This window comes from Sciurus vulgaris, assembly GCF_902686455.1.
Source record: "Sciurus vulgaris genome assembly, chromosome: 15".
In the NCBI taxonomy this organism is placed as follows: Eukaryota; Metazoa; Chordata; class Mammalia; order Rodentia; family Sciuridae; genus Sciurus; species Sciurus vulgaris.
The window spans coordinates 86,063,901-86,084,963 of NC_136476.1; the positions used below are offsets into that span (position 1 = coordinate 86,063,901).

General features: G+C 52.1%; 1 protein-coding gene across 4 annotated transcripts; it reads left to right on the forward strand.

Annotated features, from left to right (window-relative positions):
- Nucleotides 1–461: 461 nt before the first annotated feature.
- On the forward strand, nucleotides 462–21,030 carry POMT1 (protein O-mannosyltransferase 1). Of its 4 annotated transcripts, none has more exons than XM_079111709.1 (20): nucleotides 462–618; nucleotides 1,137–1,285; nucleotides 2,498–2,604; nucleotides 2,750–2,800; nucleotides 3,476–3,622; nucleotides 4,727–4,838; nucleotides 5,203–5,268; nucleotides 5,353–5,446; nucleotides 5,687–5,842; nucleotides 6,965–7,095; nucleotides 7,382–7,477; nucleotides 9,332–9,424; nucleotides 10,815–10,911; nucleotides 16,016–16,108; nucleotides 16,361–16,481; nucleotides 17,006–17,103; nucleotides 17,643–17,756; nucleotides 19,366–19,492; nucleotides 20,255–20,432; nucleotides 20,770–21,030. In XM_079111709.1, exons 1-20 carry the CDS (start codon nucleotides 499–501, stop codon nucleotides 20,942–20,944), a joined length of 2,325 nt encoding a protein of 774 aa, XP_078967835.1. In that variant the 5' UTR covers nucleotides 462–498; the 3' UTR covers nucleotides 20,945–21,030. The 4 variants fall into 4 exon arrangements, with proteins under 4 accessions (XP_078967835.1, XP_078967836.1, XP_078967838.1 ...); XM_079111710.1 differs by lacking the exon at nucleotides 462–618 and adding an exon at nucleotides 845–979; XM_079111712.1 differs by lacking the exons at nucleotides 462–618; nucleotides 1,137–1,285 and adding an exon at nucleotides 1,436–1,454.
- The last annotated feature ends 33 nt before the right edge of the window (nucleotides 21,031–21,063 follow it).

Below are 21,063 nucleotides of genomic sequence, written 5' to 3' on the forward strand. Positions count from 1 at the left end.
CAGGTAAGAAAACAACCGCCCGCCAGCAAGCGACACCTCTTCCTCCGGGCCACGCCCGGTGCGGCGGCAGGTGGCCCCCACGTCCCCGCAAGGGCCGGGACCTCCCCCCACGCGCGGCCGACCCTCGCGGGCACTCCTACCGGCAAAGCAGCGCAGCTGGAGCCAGGAAGCCAGCAGCACCCGGCGAGCGCCCGCCCAGCGCAGGCCTGCAACCGCGGCGAGGCAGCCGGTGGCTCGGGGGCGCTGAGGCAGGAGGATCCGAGTTCAAAGCCAGCCTCAGCAACAGGCTCAATCCCTGGCACCGGGGCGGGGCGCGGGGCAGACACGCGAGCGCTTACACCACACAGGAATCCTGGAGCGCCGGAGCCGGGAGTAGCACAACCTGCACGGGAGGACCTCGGCGCCCGGCGTGCGCGCCGACTGCGCACGCGCGCCGCTGCCCTGCCCAGTGCGCACGCGCGCCGCTGCCCGCCCGGCCCCGCAGTCTCGGCGAGGCGAATGCCGATCGGTGGATCGCGTGGAGCTCCCAGCGGCCGAGTCCCAAACGGTCCGCCTCCTAGGAGGTTCCGAGGCGTGACACGGCGCGGGGAGCGCCCTGCCGGGCTCCGAGAAACCCTAGTACGTTTGGGGACTCGAGCCCAGCCGGAACTCGGGGGGGGTCGGTCCGTGCGGGACCGGCCGGGGCCGGGGGCGTCCGGGTCCTGGCGGCGCAGGGCCGCGCAGCCTCGCGGGGAGAGGAGCGCCGGGGCCGCGGAGCCTGGGAGGAGGCGGCTGCCCGGCCGGGTGCCCCAGAGCGACGCGGCCTCGGGAGAGGAGGGCTGCTCGAGGCAGGGAAGGCAGGCCCTGGGCGCCCGGAGCTGCCAGTCACGGGAGGACGGAGGGGCCGCACCCTCCGCAGCGGCCTCGCGCCCAGCAGGCGTCTGTGAAGCGGGCTGTTGGAGCGGAATTCCCGGGCCTTTCCAGAGTGCAGCCCGCCCAGGTGCGCTGCCCTCCGCAGCCCTTTCCTCCCACGGGGATGCCCCGAAGCCTCCCGGTGCCTTTCTCCCAGCCCCGCTGCCTCTGGGAGCCAGGCTGGGCGTTGCAGCCCCTCTCCAGCCCGTCTCCCCTGGATGGCAGCTCTTCCCTTCTTTTCCCAGGCGTCCTCCACGCTTCTCTCCTACACCATGTTGGGAGTTTTGAAGCGCCCTATCGTGGTGACTGCTGACATCAACTTGAACGTCGTGGCCCTGACTGGAGTGGGACTTCTGAGCCGACTGTGGCAGCTCTCCTACCCACGCGCTGTGGTGTAAGCCAGACGGCTCCGTGGGAGGCGGTGTCCAGGAGGAATCGTCATTTATACAGGCTAGGGAAGACCTCCCACTTGCTGCACCCCCAGCCCAAGGAAGCGCCTTTCAAAGTGGACTTAAATGGCATAGCAAAATTCCCGGACTTCTTGGTGATGGATGTTTTGGGCAGTAAGAATGAGACCATTTTGTCCCCAGAACAGTTGGTCCCCTGTAGAGTACACCTTTTAGGTCTTGCTCCATAGGTATGCAGCAGGAAAAACAGCCTATTAAATGGTTGCAGTGGAGAGAAATATGGTAACCAGCTGTAGATTTTCTATTTTAAAATTGGAGGGCAGAGGACTGATGGATTTGGAAGTGAGTCTTTGTTGTTTAGGGCTTTCAGACCCTGCTTTTGATCATAATGGGAAGTGGTTGCTTTTGTTATTGAAGGACTGCTTATTAACACATGTTCTTTTCTGACTTTATTATGGAAAACGTCAAATATATATGAAAGTAGGGAGAACAGTGTAATGGCCTCCACTGGTATATTCATTACCCAGTTCAGCTATCATCAGCTCGTAGCCAGCTCCCTCCCTGCAGTGGGTTGGTTTGCATCAAATCCTAGACATGTTTCATAAATTCAGTATATATCTTTAAAAGAAGAAAATTATTTTGTGGGGAGGGGTGGAAGATGAGGATTCTTTAAAAAAAATCACATAACTATGATCGTTATCACACCTAAGAAATTGACAGCATTTCCTTGGTATCATAAGTTTCTCCCAATTGAATGGCAATATTTTGTTGCAGTTGGTTCCTATATATTTTCCTTTCACTCCTGCAGCTGTTGCGTTGAGTCTACAGATCTGATTCCAAGTCACAGCCATAGCAGGTGCTGGTGGCTAGGAGAGCTGAGGTGGGATTCTCCTTGGGCCTGTGAGGTCTTTTCAGTAGGTTGACTAGCAGTACACACCTATGTCGGAAACTAGAGGGGCTGGACTCTGTGTGTGGCAAGCATCTGAGTGCCATCTGATGTTGGTGAATTTTCCACTCTCTTCCCTGTGGGTGGATGAGGCTGTGTATGTGTCTTAGTAGTTGGGGTCAGGGTACAGTTGGGCAACAGACATTGCTCATCACTTACCTAAAGTCATTGGAAGCACACAGAAGTTCATCTGCACTTCTCTTGTTTACAATTCAGACTTCTAGTTGAATACAATGTGTTTGTTTGCTTTCAGTTTTGATGAAGTATATTATGGGCAGTACATCTCTTTTTACATGAAACGGATCTTCTTTTTGGATGACAGTGGACCTCCATTTGGCCACATGCTGCTGGCATTGGGAGGTAGGATTCAATAGTAGCCATTACCTTGTGGGCCCTCAATAAAACTATCAGTGAAATTTCTTGAGGGCTGAAACTGTCTTTTGTTTACTTACCTTGTTTCTTTATTGCCTTCCACAGTACTCCAGAAATTAATTTTCTGTTCTAGGTTACTTAGGAGGATTTGATGGTAACTTTTTGTGGAACAGAATTGGAGCAGGTAAAAAAAAACAAAATATAAAAAAACCTTAAGTTTGCTTCTTAATGTGCACATAATAGAAAGGAGAGATAATGGTTTTGATGGGGATTAACAATTGCCACTTACTCATCTGAGTTCAGCATATTAATTATTTGCATACAGGTAAAAACCTTTTGAAAAGTCTGGTAAAAATTAGTTTAGTTACAGTAATTAATTTATCCCTGGTTTTTGGTACATGTATCCTGTGGCATTTTATTGCAGTTATCTTTCTTACATGTAACTTTTGTAGATTGCCACAATATTTTTGGAAATAGATGGGGTACATATAAATGAACATTGACTTCAGAATCTTTAGTATTCATTGGTGCTTTGTGAGAACTGCTTCCTAGACTGCATGAGGCTCATTTCAGAGCAACTGGGCCCAGGCATGGCACCTGTGTTCCCCGCTACTTGGGATGCCAAGGCAGGAGGATTGGTTGAGGCCAGTAAGTCAAGGCCAGCCTGGGTAACATAACAAAACCCTGTCTCTAAACAACAAGACAAAAATTCAAATCTAGTTTCGAAGTCTCCACCCGCAGTTTGCACACTCAGTTGCTGATGTCACCCCATTTCATGAACTTGAGTCTTAGAGTCTGACCTGCAGTACGTGCGGATGGTGCGTGCCCGTGGCTCTCAGCCCCTCTGATTGCCTTCCAGAGTACAGTAGCAACGTGCCCGTGTGGTCCTTGCGCCTGCTGCCAGCACTTGCAGGGGCACTCTCTGTCCCCATGGCCTACCAGATTGTGTCAGAGCTCCACTTTTCTCACTCTGCTGCCACGGGAGCTGCCCTGTTGGTGCTCATAGGTAATCCCCAGGCCCCTGCCCACTCTTGGTGCCACGTAGGGAAGAGCCAAGTGCTGGCGTTGCTGACACCTCAGCGTGAGACCAGGGGAGCTCTCGGATTCCCTGGGCGTGCCCCGCTAGGAAGCACACCCAGCTCATCAGTTTTGAGCTGTAAGTCCCTGGGCGCTGGGAGTGCTGGGACAGTGTGATCAGACCTTGTCAGTAGTGGAGGTGTGGCTGTATAAAGGGAGGCCGACCAGACACTGCTCCAAGGCACCTGCGTCTTCATCTGGTTGTCACTAACTGATGGTCCCCCTCTCCCACCTCCCAGGCTTTGGGCAGTTAAGATGGACTCATGAGCTGGTGTATCCTCTTTCAGCTGAACCTATGAACAGATGGAATTAAATCAGATGAAAGGTTAGACTAGAAAACAAAGAGAGACACTCAGCGTGGGTGAAGACTCTGTCTCATATCCTGTGCCTACATAATGTTTTTATGTTCACAGCAGCTTTACAAAGCTGGTGTTCTGCAAATAAGCAAAAGGCTCAGAGAAGTTAGTGACTTGCCTACTCACAAGGTGTCAGTAGATGTGATTCAGACTCTTATTCCTATCTGCCCTTGTGGCACTGGGGCATGTCCCCTGCTAGCCACCCCACTTCTGAACTTCCCACCTTCAGGTTTTGGGGCACTGTGGCAGGTTGTATTGTCTTAGTTAAGTCCAACCAGCCTCTGTATCATAGTGTTCTGCATCTGCAGATTCAATCAACTATGAATCAGAAATCAATTTTTTTTAAATTACACCTGTACCAGAAATGTATAGATTTTTTTTTCTAAACACGACAGTAGAGCAAGAATTTACATGTTATTTACATTGTTTCAGGTGTCGTATGTAATCTAGAGATGATTTCTAGTACACAGGAGGATGTATGTGGGTTACGTGCAAGCACAGTGCCTTTCTTTATAAGGGATGTGAGTGTCTGTACCTGAGGATACCTGGGGACTGGCCCTGTGGAGCCAGATCCCTCTGAGGAGCAGAGGAGGCCGTCAGTCTGCTGTGTGAATGTGCTAGTCTTCCTGTGTGTGCGTGCTACCCTAAGACTCACGTGCTTTTCGTGTCTGTAACAGAGAACGCCCTGATCACTCAGTCCAGACTCATGCTTTTGGAGTCATTGTTGATATTTTTTAATCTCTTGGCTGTGTTGTCCTACCTGAAGTTCTTCAACTCCCAAAAACACAGGTATGGAAAGTGGGGCCTATCCTCCCTAATCTATCAGAAAAAAAGATTCTGGGTGGTTTCTAAGACCTTTTATTTTGAGTACCTTTCAGTCATCTAATATTTTGGGGGGTTGGCTGTTGGCTCATGACTTCACAAATACGTCCTCCTTTTTCTTTAACTTGCTGAAAAATTTGTTCTTGACCAAAAAAACAAAAAAAACAAAACTAAAAAAAAATTCTTCTGGGACTGAAACTGGGGGAGATGGGGATTCTTTTTATGGTATCTGATATGACCAGCCAACCCAGCGACTTCTTGGAGGAACGCGTGCCTCCTCCGGCCTCTGTTCTGCGGTGCGTGACCTACCCTGTCCTGCTTCCTCACCCAGCCCTTTCTCTCTGCACTGGTGGTCCTGGCTGACGCTGACTGGGGTTGCTTGTTCCTGTGCAGTCGGGTGAGTTGGCTCTACGTCTTGGTGGGGTTCTCCCTCCTGTGTTTTCATGTCACGTCATGACCTCATTTAGTCTTGTCTTTTCAGCATCAAATACATGGGTGTTTTCACGTACTTGCTCGTGCTTGGTGTCGCAGCCTTCCATGCCTGGCACCTGATTGGAGACCAGACTTTGTCAAATGTAAGTGCTGATGTCAGCGCAGCATTAGGCCAGCCTGTGTGGGCTGAGAGGACTGTCCAGGGAGCGTCGAGTGCACAGACCTGAATGCTCACAGCTTCAGACGCAGACATGCCAGGCAGCCTCTCCTCTCAGCTGACGAGGGCCCCTGTCGGGGAGGGCTGCGCTTCTAAGCCCAGAGTCTATACATGGACAGGCCTTGCCATGGAGCAGGAACTGACCTCCTCTTGCATCTTCCGGCAGGGCCGTGTGTTCTCTCACTTGCTTGCCAGAGCCGTGGCCTTGGTGGGTGTCCCTGTCATCCTGTACTTGCTCCTCTTCTATGTCCACTTGATGCTGCTCTACCGCTCTGGGCCCCATGACCAAATCATGTCTAGTGCCTTCCAAGCCAGCTTGGAGGTAAGGGGCTGTGTAAACATTGTCAAGTGAGTATTATAGGAAAGTTAGTCAAGAATGTGGCAGCCATGGCGGTAAAGGAATCCCAAATGCAGTAATGCTACGTTAGTAAACGAGGGGCTGACTCTCTTTAGTTCTCCATGTGACTGGCTTGAAAACGTCTTAAAGTCCCAGAGACATTGGGCATTTCGAAGAGCCTTACAGGATGGCATTCAGTTTGGTGTTCATTTATATTAACTGCAAATACATTATAAGTTGAGTGTCCCCACTCCAAAAATTTTGAAATCCAAAGTGCTGCAAAATCCCCAACTTTTCAAGTGCCAGCATGAGTGCTTAAACAATTTCAGATTTTGGAGCATTTCTGATTTCAGACATTCAGATTAGGGATGATCACCTGCTAAGGTCTGTACAGATATTCCAAAGTGCAAAAAAAATCCAGAGCCCCCAAACTCCCGTTGGAAGCATTTTGCATGAGAGATACTCAGCCTGCGGGTGGACTGAGTGAGGTGAGATGGGTTGGATTGCAGCCTCGACCTGCTCTGGGTTTCTCCCTCTCCCTCTCCCTCTCCCTCTCCCTCTCCCTCTCCCTCTCCCTCTCCCTCTCCCTCTCCCTCTCCCTCTCCCTCTCCCTCTCCCTCTCCCTCTCCCTCTCCCTCTCCCTCTCCCTCTCCCTCTCCCTCTCCCTCTCCCTCTCCCTCTCCCTCTCCCTCTCCCTCTCCCTCTCCCTCTCCCTCTCCCTCTCCCTCTCCCTCTCCCTCTCCCTCTCCCTCTCCCTCTCCCTCTCCCTCCCCCACCCCCACCCCCACCCCCACTCCCTTTCCCTCTCCCTTGTGGTACTGAGGAGTGAATGCAGGACCTTGGGGTGCTGGGCAGGGCTGTACCCCCGAGGCGTCCTCATGAGCTGACACAACTGCTGGTATCCCCATGGACTCTTGAGAACCAAATGCAAGCGTAAGGCCTAGCCGAGCGCCTGATTCACTTTGATCAGGATTCAGAAGGGACAGGACACCACTGCACGAGCTGTCCTGACCAATTAGATATCGGGCCAGTTCCCACTACCCTATCAGGAAGGCTGGTTTGGGGTCTCGCGCCCATGCTTACCTTCAATCCTTTCCATTTGTCTAGGGAGGGCTGGCCCGCATCACCCAAGGCCAGCCACTGGAGGTGGCCTTTGGTTCCCAAGTCACCCTGAGGAGTGTCTTTGGCAAACCCTTGCCCTGCTGGCTCCATTCCCACCAGAACACCTACCCCATGATGTAAGGAAAGCGAAGACCATAGACTGTTCTCCCAGCTCCGCCCACGTGAGCAGCTGTCCCTCTCCAAGCACAGAGGCCCTGTGCTGGGCCCCACTCCCGAGGTGCTGTGGCGTGTGTGAGCCTAGTGCTGGGGGCTAGTGCAGCGCACGGCTCCTCGTGTGCCCTCCTCACAGCGCTGACACAAGTGCCTCTCTCTGCGTGTCCTCCATCTGCGTTTCCCCACACACCTCCGTGGGAGAACTGGCATGGGTCCTTGGCTGACCACTCTGTTGACTCTCTCACCCAGATATGACAATGGCCGGGGCAGCTCCCACCAGCAACAGGTGACCTGTTACCCCTTTAAGGATGTCAACAACTGGTGGATTGTGAAGGATCCTGGGAGGTGAGTGCAGTCCTGGCACTCCACAGCAGAGCTCAGCAGGCCTGGCTGGACCAGGTCCTTGGGCTCTGCTCTGGGCCCCTTCTCTACTGGGTCCCCCCACTCAGCACCCTTTATCCAGCCTGGGAGCCTGGAATTGCCCATTCAGGGCCTCCTCTTAGAAGTGTCGCAGGCATGCCCCAAACTCCCCTCTTCCAGTGCCCTCCACCACCACTACCATTCCCCTCAGAAAAATAGGATCTTGCCAGGTGTTGGGGCACATACCTGTAATCCCAGGACTCAGGAGGCTGAGGCAGGAGGATCGCAAGTTCAAGACCGGCTTCAGCAACTTAGAAAGGCCCTAAGCCAATTAGCAAAACCCTGTCTCAAAATAAAAAATATTAAAATGACTGAGGACTTGGCTCAGTAGTTAAGTGTTGCTGGGTGCAATCCTCAATACCGGAAAAAAAAAATAGCACCTTCCTCTCTTGATAACAGTATCACCTTGCTCAGGCCTCCAAGGTAGGTCTCCCTCTGCTCATCCCCTTGCCCAGGCTGTGGACTCTGCCTGCACATGAGATCTCAAGACCTTCCAGGTCCTGTCTTTACCACCTTCCTGTCCGCACTGCCTGCCCCCTCCACAGGTGGTCAGTGATTCCTATTCATGTGTACTCCGCTATTTCAGTCAACTTTCTCCCTGCTCTGACTAAAAGACTAACAAGAAAAATTGTAAAGGAGGAAAAGTTTATCAGGGACTCACAGTTTCAGAGGTCTTGGTCTACAGACAGCAGGCTCCGCTCCTCAGGGCCGGAGGTGAGGTAACGTCATGGCGGAAGACTGGCAGAGGGAAGCAGCTCACATGATGATCAAGAAGCAGAGAGACTCCACTTGCCAGATACAAATGTATACCCCAAAGGCACACCCTGGCAACCCACCTCCTCCAGCCACACCTTACCCACCTACAGTTACCACTCAGTTAATACATCAGGGGATTAATTCACTGATTGGGTTAAGGCTCTCGCAACCCAGTCATTTCTCCTCTGAACCTTCTTGTGTTGTGTCACATGTGAGCTTTGGGGGGACACCTCATCCAAACCATAACACCCACTCCAGCATCTGCTGCCCCAGGGGTCCTCATTATCAGGACACTCCTGCTCAATACCTCCCTCAGATCCCATGCCCCTAGAATTCAGCCTCTGCATGAGGTGCCCCTGCCCCAGCCTCAGCCTCCAGCCTTGCCCACAAGCTCAGCTCTCAGCCACCTCTGTGTCCAGAGCAGGGCAAAGGCCTCTGCCTGGCCAGTCCTACTTATCAGGAGTGTGAAGGCCGGGTCCTTGGGAGGCTTCCTGGTCACCCTGTCCAGCCTCTGCACCCTCCTCCTATCACCGTCCCCACTGCTTCCTGTGTCTATCGTGTGCAGCTGCTGATTCAATCTGCACGTTCATTTGCTCCTTATCAGTTTTGTTCAGTGCAGTGATGTGAGGGCAGCTGGCCACCATCTGGCCTGTCCAGCCACATGTCGGCGTGTGGCCCAGTGTCTGGGGTTTCTAGCTCTTAGTGATGGTTATAGACAGAAGATCCTTGCTGTTAGAAAAGCAGCCAAGCATGGTTGGCAGCCACCATGCTTCTATCACTGTAGCATTTGCAGACAAGTGTGACAGTGGCAGACAATCCCCTGTGGCCATTTGGAAAGTGACCGCAAGCTTTAGAAAGAGGTTAAGTGGAACTTTGTGCCTTGGTTCCACACAGTCCCCTCTGTGAGGCGTGCGTGAGTGGGCGACTGCCAGTTGGTGGCACTCTGGAGCTGTGGCACCTCCCGGTGAGCTGCTGGTTTAGGGGCACAGAGCGGGCACCATCCTGACAGCACATCTTCCCCAGGCACCAGCTGGTGGTGAACAGCCCTCTGAGACCTGTGCGGCACGGGGACGTGGTGCAGCTGGTCCATGGCATGACTGCCCGCCTCCTCAACACGTGAGTGCCTGCCTGCTCCCCCGGCTGTCTCGCTGCTTTGGGTGTCCTCTGCTGCTTCTGTCCAGCAGGACATGACTGCTGCCCAGCACTTGCATGTGCCTGAGGGGTTAGCAGGGGGCCTGAGGATGCAGCCGAGGGGAGGGCTTTAAAGGAAGCACTGGTGCAGGTGGGGTGGAAGGCCCAGCATGTTCCAGAAGGTGGGATGCAGTCAGGGCCACCTTTGGAATGTGAAAGTGCTTTCTGCACAGGACACGTTGGGCTGCTCCTCTGTAGAGCAGTGCATGTTTAAATGAATTCCAGACAGACTCCCTGTGGGTGCAAACCCAGCCAGGAGGAGTCCCCTTGTTGACCTGCCTTCTGTACAGTGGCCGCTCCTCCTCCATCTTCTCCCTACCGCCTCCTCCTGGGTCATAACTGCCAACTCGGCTGGTCCTCACCCTCACACCCTCTGCACCTTCCCAGCTTCTTGGGTTGTCTCACCTCGTCCAGCATCCCTGACCCCCAGGTCCAGCCTCGCCTCCAGCTTCTCCTGTGAACACCCACATCTCACTTGGCTGCACCGGGTGCTCATGGGGACCCAGCTCTGGCTTGGCTACCCCTGCAGAGCCTGGTTCCTATCAGGTGTCATCCTTGGTTCTTCCTGTCCCTTCTCCCTCACCCATGCCCCAGCCCAGCCCTCACGCCCCAGCCCAGCCCTCTTGACCTCCGGGCTCACCTGGCCCCCGCGGCCCGGGCCCAGGCCGTTGAGAAGGTGCAGCGCTCTGGCATCGCTCCTCTGCCTGCAGCCCTCTGGCGACTCCCTGTCACCCGCTTCCTGCCCTGGTTGAGGCCCCTGTGTCCTGACACGCATCAGGCTGAGGGCGTCATCTGCTGCTGCTGGGTCTGCAGCGCCTAGTAGGACTGGCACAGGGGTGACAGGGATCACAGGGTGCTCCTGGCTGTGCAGCTGGCCTTGCGGGGGCCTGCTGTCCCCACACTGTCCTGCTTGGCCCTGGTCAGCTGGGTACTGGCCGGCAGCACTGCTCCTGAGATCTGCGTGACAGTGCTGTCAGCTCGGGCTCTCAGACACAAGAAGCCAGCCCTGCAATAGCCGTTCCTTCCTCTGAGACATGGTCCCTGGTCCAAAAAGTGGGGTGGAGACACTACCCAGTTATGTCATAACCACCCTGAGAAGTCCATCTGTGTGGCCCCCTGGAAAGTGCGCTACTGTGGGGGCCTTTTCAGCATCTCATGGCCAACCTCAGGGACATGTTCTCCAGCAGTAGCCACAAGTGGAAAACCAGGTTGTCCTTTAGCCAGCTGCCTTCACTCTGAAAAGTGGCTTTTTCCCTTAAGGAAGAAGTAGCTTTGAGGATTCTCTCCAGTGGCTCTGTCTGCTTTGGCTTTCCAGGCATGATGTTGCAGCTCCCCTGAGTCCCCACGCGCAGGAGGTCTCCTGCTACATTGACTACAACATCTCCATGCCCGCCCAGAACCTCTGGAGGCTGGTGAGTCCACGTGGAGCGCCATGCTAGCCTGGATGGTCGTAAGCCAGAGAGAACCTGGCGCGTTTCCTACTCCGAATGCCCCGCTGCCATTTCAAGTTATTCTGATTCAGAACTGTGGATTTATTCACAGAGAAAGTCATGGATGCTTTCACTGGGAGGAGGTCCCTGCTCCTCTGTGGAGGGCCTCAAGCCCCGAGAAGGCATTTTCTGGAAGCGGCGGGCGCTTTGGGTCTGCCCAGGCAGGGCTGCCTGCTCATGAGGCCTCCGCTCTGCCGCTGTTCACCATCACAACTGGCCCTCACAAGGAACCAGAGCTCTGGCCACCCCTCAGCCTGACAGGCCCGCTTCTCATGCCCCCTGGGGAGCGACTCAGCCATCAGTGGGCCTGCAGGTGTCTCTCCCCGACCCCCGTACATCTCTCCCAGGAAAGGGCCATGTGTGGGCACGCTGGCTGCTGGGCCCCTTGCCCTGAGTCCAGGGACCTGGATGCTAAGCACAGCTCAGTCCTGTCATCCCACCCTGAGTCCAGCTTGCTCTTCAGCTCCCAGTAGTGCCCGCAACCCCCTTTGGTTCTCAGTAGGGTGACCACACACCAGTTGACACAGTCCCTGGTGGCTCCCTCAGCAGTGCCAGGTCTGCAGAGGCTGGCTGCGTGCTTCGCCAGTGCTGCTGGCTGCTTCTGCCTTCCCTGTGCCGCACGTGCTTGTGTTGTGCCCTGTTCCTCCACCTCCTCTGGGTGGGCACCCATGATGGGACCTCTCCCAGTGCAAGTCCCACTCAGGGTCCTACCTGTTCCCTGGCTCTGTACCTCCCTCTCTGCCCTCTGCTGCTAAGGGCTCCATCGCCGATCCCTCTCCTCCTCCCGCCTCCTGGTGGCACCTTCAGCACCCTATACCCACATGTCAGCTGCAGTTGACAGGACATGGAAGGGGGAGCGTGCCTCAGGGGCCGCTGTCTGGCCTCAGAGTGGCCAGCCAGACCTCCAGGGCATTTGCTCCCGTTCAGCTTTTGGGTTCCCTGAATCTTACCAATAAAAACAGCGTCCTCGGGAGGCCCCACTGTGTCAGGCTGTGACAGCACACAGTGCTCTTCAGGTGTTTGCTTATTTGTGACCCAGAATGAGGAATCCCTCCCTCAGGGACCACCTAAGCTTCACTTGGGCCGACTTCGTATTCACTGGATAGAGACTGAGAAATGTCTGCCTTCTGGCCTCTGCTCTCCTCCACCCTCCGGGTGACCATGCATTGTAGACAGGCAGGGAAACTCATCAGGCTTTTAAGTCTCTGTGGGAATCCTGCCTTGCGTAGCCGTTGGCAGGGGACGGTGTGCCTTCCCCTGGGCTGGACCAGTGTGCGGCATGGATCAGTGTGTCCATGGCGACATCCAGGTCAAGCCCATCACAGCTCCTTTGCTTGGGGGCATTTCCCCTTGGCTCAGAGCCATGTTAATTTCATTACTTGGTGACAGGTCTTCATTTTTTTTTTAAGTTTATTTTTATTGTAAACAAATGGGATACATGTTGTTTCTGTTTGTACATGGAGTAACAGCATACCATTTGCATATTCATACATTTACATAGAGTAATGATGTTTGATTCATTGTTATTTTTTCCTCCCCCCCACCCCTCCCACTCCTCTTTTCCCTCTATAGAGTCCCTCCTTCCTCCATTCTTGCTCCCCTCCCATCCCCCATTACGTGTCATCATCCGCTTATCAGTGAGATCATTCACCTTTTGGATTTTTGAGATTGGCTTATCTCACTTAGCATGATATTCTCCAATTTCATCCATTTGCCTGCAAATGCCATAATTTTATTATTCTTTATAGCTGAGTAGTATTCCATTATATATATATACCACAGTTTCTTTATCCATTCATCAACTGAAGGGCATCTAGGTTGGTTCCACAGTCTGGCTATTGTGAATTGAGCAGCTATGAACATTGATGTGGCTGTATCTCTGTAGTATGCTGATTTTAAGTCCTTTGGGTATAGGCCGAGGAGTGGGATAGCTGGGTCAAATGGTAGGTCCATTCCAAGTGTTCTAAGGAATCTCCACACTGCTTTCCAGAGTGGTTGCACTAATTTGCAGTCCCACCAGCAATGTATGCATGTACCTTTTTCCCCACATCCTCTCCAACACCTATTGTTGCTTGTGTTCTTGATGATTGCCATTCTAATTGGGGTGAGATGGAATCTTAGTGTAGTTTTCATTTGCATTTCTCTTATTACTAAAGATGGTGAACATTTTTTCATATGTTTGTTGATTGCTTGTAGATCTTCTGTGAAGTGTCTGTTCATATCCTTAGCCCATTTGTTGATTGGGTTATTTGTATTCTTGGTGTAGAGTTTTCTGAGTTCTTTATATATTCTGGAAATTAGTGCTCTATCTGAAGTATGAGTGGCAAAGATTTTCTCCCACTCTGTAGGCTCTCTCTTTGCATTGCTGATAGTTTCCTTTGCTGAGAGAAAGCTATTTAGTTTGAATCTATCCCAGTTATTGATTCTTGCTTTTATTTCTTGTGCCATGGGAGTCCTGTTAAGGAAGTCTGATCCTAAGCCAACAAGGTGAAGATTTGGACCTACTTTTTCTTCTATAAGATGCAGGGTCTCTGGTCTGATTTCATGGTCCTTGATCCATTGTGAGTTGAGTTTTGTGCAGGGTGAGAAATAGGGGTTTAGTTTCATTCTGTTGCATACGGATTTCCAGTTTTCCCAGCACCATTTGTTGAAGAGGCTATCTTTTCTCCATTGCATATTTTTGGCACCTTTGTCTAGTATTAGAAAATTGTATTTATTTGGGTTTGTGTCCGTGTCCTCTATTCTGTACCATTGATCTACATGTCTATTTTGGTGCCAATACCATGCTGTTTTTGTTACTATTGCTTTGTAGTATAGTTGAAGTTCTGGTATTGCAATAACCTCTGTTTGATTCTTCCTGCTAAGGATTGCTTTAGCTATTCTGGGTTTCTTATTCTTCCAGATGAATTTCATGATTGCTTGCTCTATTTCTGTAAGTTACAGTCATTGGGATTTTAATTGGAATTGCATTGAATTTGTATAGCACTTTTGGTAGTATGGCCATTTTGACAATATTAATTCTGCCTATCCAAGAACATGGGAGATCTTTCCATCTTCTAAGTTCTTCCTTAATTTCTTTCTTCAATGTTTTGTAGTTTTCATTGTGTAGAGATCTTTTACCTCTTTGGTTAGATTGATGCCCAAGTATTTTATTTTTTTTGAGGCTATTGCAAATGGAGATGTTTTCCTCATTTCCCTTTCAGCTGTTTCGTCGCTTGCGTATAAAAATGCTTTAAATTTATGCGTGTTGATTTTATAGCCTGCTATTTTGCTGAATTCATTGATGAGGTCTAGAAGTTTTCTGGAGGAGTTTTTTGGATCCTCTAAATAGAGAATCATGTCATCCGCAAATAGTGGCGGCTTAAGTTCCTCTTTTCCTATTCGTATCCCTTTAATTTCTTTAGTCTGCCTAATTGCTCTGGCTAGAGTTTCGAGGACAATGTAGAATAGAAGTGGTGAAAGAGGACATCCCTGTCTTGTTCCCGTTTTTAAAGGGAATGGTTTCAGTTTTTCTCCATTAAGGATGATGTTGGCCATGGGCTTAGCATAAATAGCCCTTACAGTGATCAGTTATGTTCCTACTATCCCTATTTTTTCTAGTGTTTTGAGCATGAAAGGGTGTTGTATTTTGTCAGACGCTTTTTCTGCATCAATTGAAATAACCATATGATTCTTATCCTTAAGTCTATTGACATGATGGATTACATTTATTGATTTACAAATGTTGAACCATCCTTGCATTCCAGGAATGAACCCCACCTGATTGTGGTGCACAATTTTCTTAATATGTTTTTGGATACGGTTTGCCACTATTTTGTTAAGGATCTTTGCATCTATATTCGTCAAGGATATTGGTCTAAAATTTTCTTTCCTTGATGTGTCTTTGCCTGGTATGGTTTGGGTATGAGGGTGATATTAGCTACATAGAATGAGTTCGGTAGGGTACCCTCCTTTTCTATTTCCTGGAATACTTTGAGAAGTATTGGAATGAGTTCTTCTTTGAAGGTCTTGTAGAACTCGGCTGAGAATCCGTCTGGTCCTGGACTTTTCTTGGATGGTAGATTTTTAATGGCTTCTTCTATTTCATTGCTTGATATTGATCTGTTTAAATTGTGTATGTCCTCCTGGTTCAGTTTGGGAGGAGCATTTGTCTCTAGAAATTTGTCAATGTCTTCGGTAGTTTCTATTTTGTTGGAATACAGATTTTCAAAGTAGCTTCTCATTATGTTCTGTATCTCAGTGGTGTCTGTTGTGATATTTCCTTTTGCATCATGTATTTTAATAATTTGAGTCTTTTCTCTCCTTCTCTTTGTTAGTGTGGCTAAGGGTTTATCTATTTTGTTTGCTTTCTCAAAGAACCAACTTTTTGTTTTGTCAATTTTTTGAATAGTTTCTTTTGTTTCAATTTCATTGATTTCAGCTCTGATTTTAATTATTTCCTGTCTTCTACTGCTTTTGCTGTTATTCTGTTCTTTTTCTAGGGCTTTGAGCTGTAATGTTAGGTCATTTAGTTGTTGACTTTTCATTCTTTTCTGGAATGCGCTCCATGCAATGAATTTTCCTCTTACTACCGCTTTCATAGTGTCCCAGAGATTTTGATATGTTGTATCATCGTTCTCATTGACCTCTAAGAATATTTTAATCTCCTTCCTGATGTTTTTTGTTATCCATGTTTCATTCAATAGCATATTATTTAGTCTTCCAAGTGTTGGAGTAATTTCCCTTTTTTATGTTGTCATTGATTTCCACTCAGTCCATTATGATCTGATAGAACACAAGGCAGTATCTCTATTTTTTTGCATTTCCTAAGGGCTGCTTTGTGGCATAACACATGGTCTATTTTCGAGAAGAGGTCTTCATTTTTGCATTTAAGGAAAGTTTGAAAAAAAAAAGGAATAATTGACAAGATCCATTTTTGGTGTTGGGTTTTTTGCAGTGCTGGGGATTGAATGCAGGCTCTTGTGCATACTCAGCAAGTACTGTACCTCTGGGCCACACCCACAGCCTGACAAGTCTGTTTTTGCAGGACATTGTGAACAGAGAGTCAGACAGAGACGTCTGGAAGACCATCTTGTCGGAGGTGCGCTTCGTGCATGTGAACACGTCTGCCGTGCTGAAGGTAAGGGGGCCGCTGCTTGGCGTGGCTATGGACACCTTGACTCCCACAGCCTGTTCCCTGAACTTCTGCAGCAACAGCACCTCAGTCACTGCGCTGTTTGTGTATTGGTTTTACACCGAGGAAGGGAGGATTTTATAACTGCTCAGGAAAGAATCCTACTGTGCAGACCTAGGGGACATCTGCAACAGAGTGGCTGGGTGGGCTGCCAGGGACCTGCCTTCCAGGCCCCTTTATCTTGTTTGGTTCTTCCAGCTGAGCGGGGCACACCTCCCTGACTGGGGGTTTCGACAGCTAGAGATTGTAGGGGAGAAGCTGTCACGGGGTCACCACGGGAGCATGGTGTGGAATGTGGAGGAGCACCGGTATGGCAAAAGTGAGTCCTCCTGCCTCCTCCTGCCTCCTCCTGCCACCTCCTGCCTCCTCCTGCCACCTCCTGCCTCCTCCTGCCACCTCCTGCCTCCTCCTGCCACCTCCTGCCACCTCCTGCCACCTCCTGCCACCTCCTGCCACCTCCTGCCTCCTCCTGCCACCTCCTGCCGTCTCCAGTGCTCAGCACCTGAGGAAGACACAGACAGAATTGTGGGTTTGCAGGAGCTAAACACTCCCCACCTCAATTGCCAGTCCTAGCCCTTTGACCTGCTTCAAGGACAACACAGGGCATTTCCCCAAGGGACCACGGAGGAGCTAGCGCACCCCCCACAAGCAGAGCATTCTGAGTGGAGAAAGGCCCCAGTGGGTGGGGAAGTTGGGTGTGGTGGGCAAACTCCAGAACGACGCGCGATGAAGTATCACGTGAGTGGTTGGAAATGCAGGGAGACAAGCTTTTTGCCAAGCTGACGGCTTCTGCTTCAGCTGCCCTCCTCTGCTCCCGTCTTTGGTGTTCTTGTGTTCTGGCAGGCCAGGAGCAAAGGGAGAGGGAGCTGGAACTGCACTCCCCTACTGAGGTTGACATCAGCAGGAACCTCAGCTTCATGGCCAGATTCTCGGAACTGCAGGTGACAGGTGGCGGGAGGGAGCTGGCTTCTGCTGTGTGTGCTGAGCTCTGAAGTTCCCAGCATCTGTCTTGGACCTGGAACCTCAGACTCACCGGCAGAAGGAGTGTTTCCCAGGAGTCCTCCCCAGTCTGAGTGATGTGGGGCACTGTTACCCGGTGTCCCTGCCCTTGCAGTCAGGAACAAGGAGGTCCAGCCTTAGTGACATTACAACCTTGCCACAGCATCCTGAGGTCGCCCATCAGGTCCAAAGGGGCCACTTTCAACTAGCAGAGGCCCTCAAATCAGAGGGTCTGCACCAAAGTGAGCCTCGTGGTCAAGTCCAGACTCTTAGTCACAGAGGAAGTGCCGGGTTAGGTTTCAGGACCCCTGACCAGAGCATTCGTTTTGCCTGTCCTGCTGCCTCTGTTGCACGATCCAAATGAACTTGAGATGGGACAGTTCACAGGCAAGGGGCAGCCATTTGCCAACACCTTTGGCAGAACCTGTGTGAACCAGAGAGCCTGCCCGTCCCGGAAGCTCAGGTCTCTGCTCTGTTGCAGTGGAGGATGCTGACCCTGAGGACTGAGGACTCCGAGCACAGGTACAGCTCCACGCCGCTGCAGTGGGTCACCCTGGACACCAGCATCGCCTACTGGCTGCACCCCAAGACCAGCGTAAGAAGCGCCTGTGGCCGCTGAAGGAGCTTTGTCCCTTCCTGTGGAAGTTCCCTTTAGCATTAAGAGCAGCCAGTGTGTCCTGCAGAGTCCTGGATTTCTGCAAAGCCTGTTCTAGCAGCAGTCTAGGACTTGGTTTCCTCAGGATGCTGGGCAGCGTGGGCCAGCACTCTATGAGATTCCGAGAGTAAGGCCTCAAACCCGCTGTCAGGAGAGCCCCAGCTTTGTTGCTGTTGCTTTTTCCCGGCAGAAGTGGTTGGTGAGGTGTGATCTGCGCAGCACCGGGCGGCTGGGCTCACTGGGCCGTTCATGTGCGTCTTGTCTTCGCTTTGCTGTGTCAGCTGCAGCTGCAGTCAGTGCTCAGGGAACACTCGCTGAGTGGGCAGGTGCTAGACGCTCCCTCCTCAGTTGGAGGAGAGAGAGCAGACCTTGGGAAGTGGAAGTGCCAGGACCAGGTCCCAGGGCTCACCCAGTGTCTGTGTGGGAGCAGGAACTACCATTCCGTGAATAGCTTTCTCACTAAAAAGCGAATCTTAGCCAGGCGCCGTGCACATGCCTGTCATCCTAGCAGGTCGGGAGGTTGAGGAGGATCATGAGTTCAAAGCCAGCCTCAACAGCAAGACCCTAAGCAACTCAGTGAGACCCCATCTCTAAATAAAATACAAAGTAGGGCTGGGGATGTGGCTCAGTAGTCAACTGCCCCTGAGTTCAATCTCTGGTATGCACCCCCACCCCACGGAAGAAAAATGAATCTTGCTGGGTACTGTGGCACACATCTGTAATCCCAGTGATTTGGGAGGTTGGGGCAGGAGGATCACAAGTTTGAGTCCAGTCTTGGCAATTAGCAAGGTCCTAACAACTCAGCAAGACCCCCATCTCAAAGTAAAGAATTTAAAAAGGGCTAGAGAGATGTGGCTCAGTGGTAAAGCACCCTGGGTTAAATCCCCAGTACCAAAAAAGAAAAAAGAAACTTCAAACCAGGTCCACAACTGTAATCCCAGCTACTCAGGAGACAGGCAGCAGGGTCACAAGTTTGAGGCCAGCCTCAGCAACTTATTGGTGCCCTGTCTCAAAAAGAAAAGAATTCTCAGGGGTAGGTTGAACTTCAGTAGACATGCTTGGCATGCACGAGGCTCTGGGGTCACTCCCCAGCAAGACCCCTGCCCCAAAAGAGGAAAAATCTCATTTACTCCTAGTTTTCAGGTTTAGTTTACAAAATCAAGAATGCTAGCATTTTCCTAGAAAGGTTCTCATTGAGAACAGGTATGTCCAGGTTAGTGGCGGGGCTGGAGGATACCAGAACGCACCTGCGTGACGTGTTTGGTCTTTGTGATACTGTGGGTTGAACCTAGGGCTTGCCTGTCAGCTAGCATTCTACCATTAAGCCACATCCCCAGCCCTTTATTTTGAAACAGGGGTCTCCAGAAGTGGTTGAGGCTGGCCTTGAACCCTCCCTCCAACTTAGCTGGGATTACAGGTGTGCCCCGCCTGGTCGCCTCTGCTTTTTCACTCTTTGCTAGAGTAAAGATTAGCGCTCAACCTTCTTCAGCGAGGCTGTTGCCCTCTGCGCGGGCGCAGGTGGCCGAGGGGGACTCCTGTGTGCTTTCAGGCTCAGATCCACCTGCTCGGAAACGTCGTGATCTGGGCCTCTGCCAGCCTCGCCACGGCGGCCTACACCCTGCTCTTTTTCTGGCACCTGCTTAGACGGCGAAGGAACGTCAGTGACCTCCCCGAGGGTCAGTGCAGGCACTTCTCCGCCTCTTCCCTCTGGTGATGAGAGTCCGCGCTGCTTAAGTGACAGCCCCGCTGCACCAGGAACCTATGCCCTAAGGCCCGTTTCCTCAGGAAGGAGAATACCTAGCTAGTGGCAGCTGGGTTCCCTGGTGGCGTTCCTGGCTTCTCCGGCAGGAAGCAGTCATAGTAGTGCTCTCAGGCCTTTGTACAGGTTGGCTGCATGTACCAAAGGTGGCTGGGGAAAGAGAGCAGCCGACAGGCGTGTCCAGCTGACAGGACTGCACTTGAAACCATATTGAAACAGAAAAGGAAAACCACCAGTGTGGGGTGGGTGTCCCCAGTGCCTGACCCCAGTCCCAGAGACTGCTGGGAGCTGCATAGCACCCTTGCCCTGCTGTGTCTCTGTTCATCTTGGGGTGCCTGGACCCTTCTCTCTGTTGACTTTCCATGTCACTTGGCTGGTGGACACGTGCAGCCCCACCTCCGTAAATCCCAGAAGAGCACTGACCTGGTGACGTCCCGATGAGAGCAGGCCCACCCCACACTGGATCAGATCTGCCACAGCTGGCGGGGTCTGACACGCTGGGCCCGGCCTCCCGTGGACCAGGGCATCCATAGGGGTGGTCGGGTCCAGGGAGGAAGCTACGGTGCATTCTTCCTCCTGAGAGTGGGAAGGTTCTGGGAGGGACGTGGGACACTGAGGTCGGATGCCTGTGATGTAAGCACCAGCTCATGCACACGAACCCTGTCGTGCCCTCCTGCAGATGCCTGGCAGCACTGGGCCTTAGCTGGGGCCCTGTGTATCGGTGGCTGGGCACTGAACTACCTGCCCTTCTTCCTGATGGAGAAGACGCTCTTCCTCTACCACTACCTGCCCGCACTCACCTTCCAGATCCTTCTGCTCCCGATGGTCCTGCAGCATGTCAGTGATCACCTGTGCAGGTATGGGGGTGCTGCTCACGGCAGTAGGGCTGGGGTCACGGAGACTGCTCTTAGAGCAACCTGGGCCCGGAGGGGCACAGCCATGTGGGCACAGTGGCCACATCTGTAGTCACAGCTACCAAGGAGGATGGCCAGTCCCAGGCCCTGTCTCAGGAAGTAAAAAGGCTCTGGGGAAGTAGTTCAGTGGTAGAGTGACTCAGGGTTCAGTCCCCAGGACCCAGGGGGGAAAAAATTCACAGGCCTTGGCAGGTGACTATGGATTCCAAGAGGATGGCCAGGCAGGGTTGCTGGAGCAGCAACCAGGGGTCCTCAGGGCACTTTGCACTCCTGCCCACAGGTCCCAGCTGCAGAGAAGCCTCCTTAGCGCCCTGGTCATAGCCTGGTTTTCCACCGCATGCCACGTGTCGAACATGCTGCGCCCACTGACCTATGGGGACAGGCCACTCTCACCCAGTGAGCTCCAGGCCCTTCGCTGGAAAGATAGCTGGGACATCCTGATCCGGAAACACTAGCAGACCCAGCAGGAGAGCCGTCGGGCTGGTAGGGAGGCTCCCGCGGCGCGCTCCTCTTCCACAAGCAGAGGGCTCTCGGCCTGCAGTCTGGCCCGGAGCCTGATTGTGGTTTCATTCTT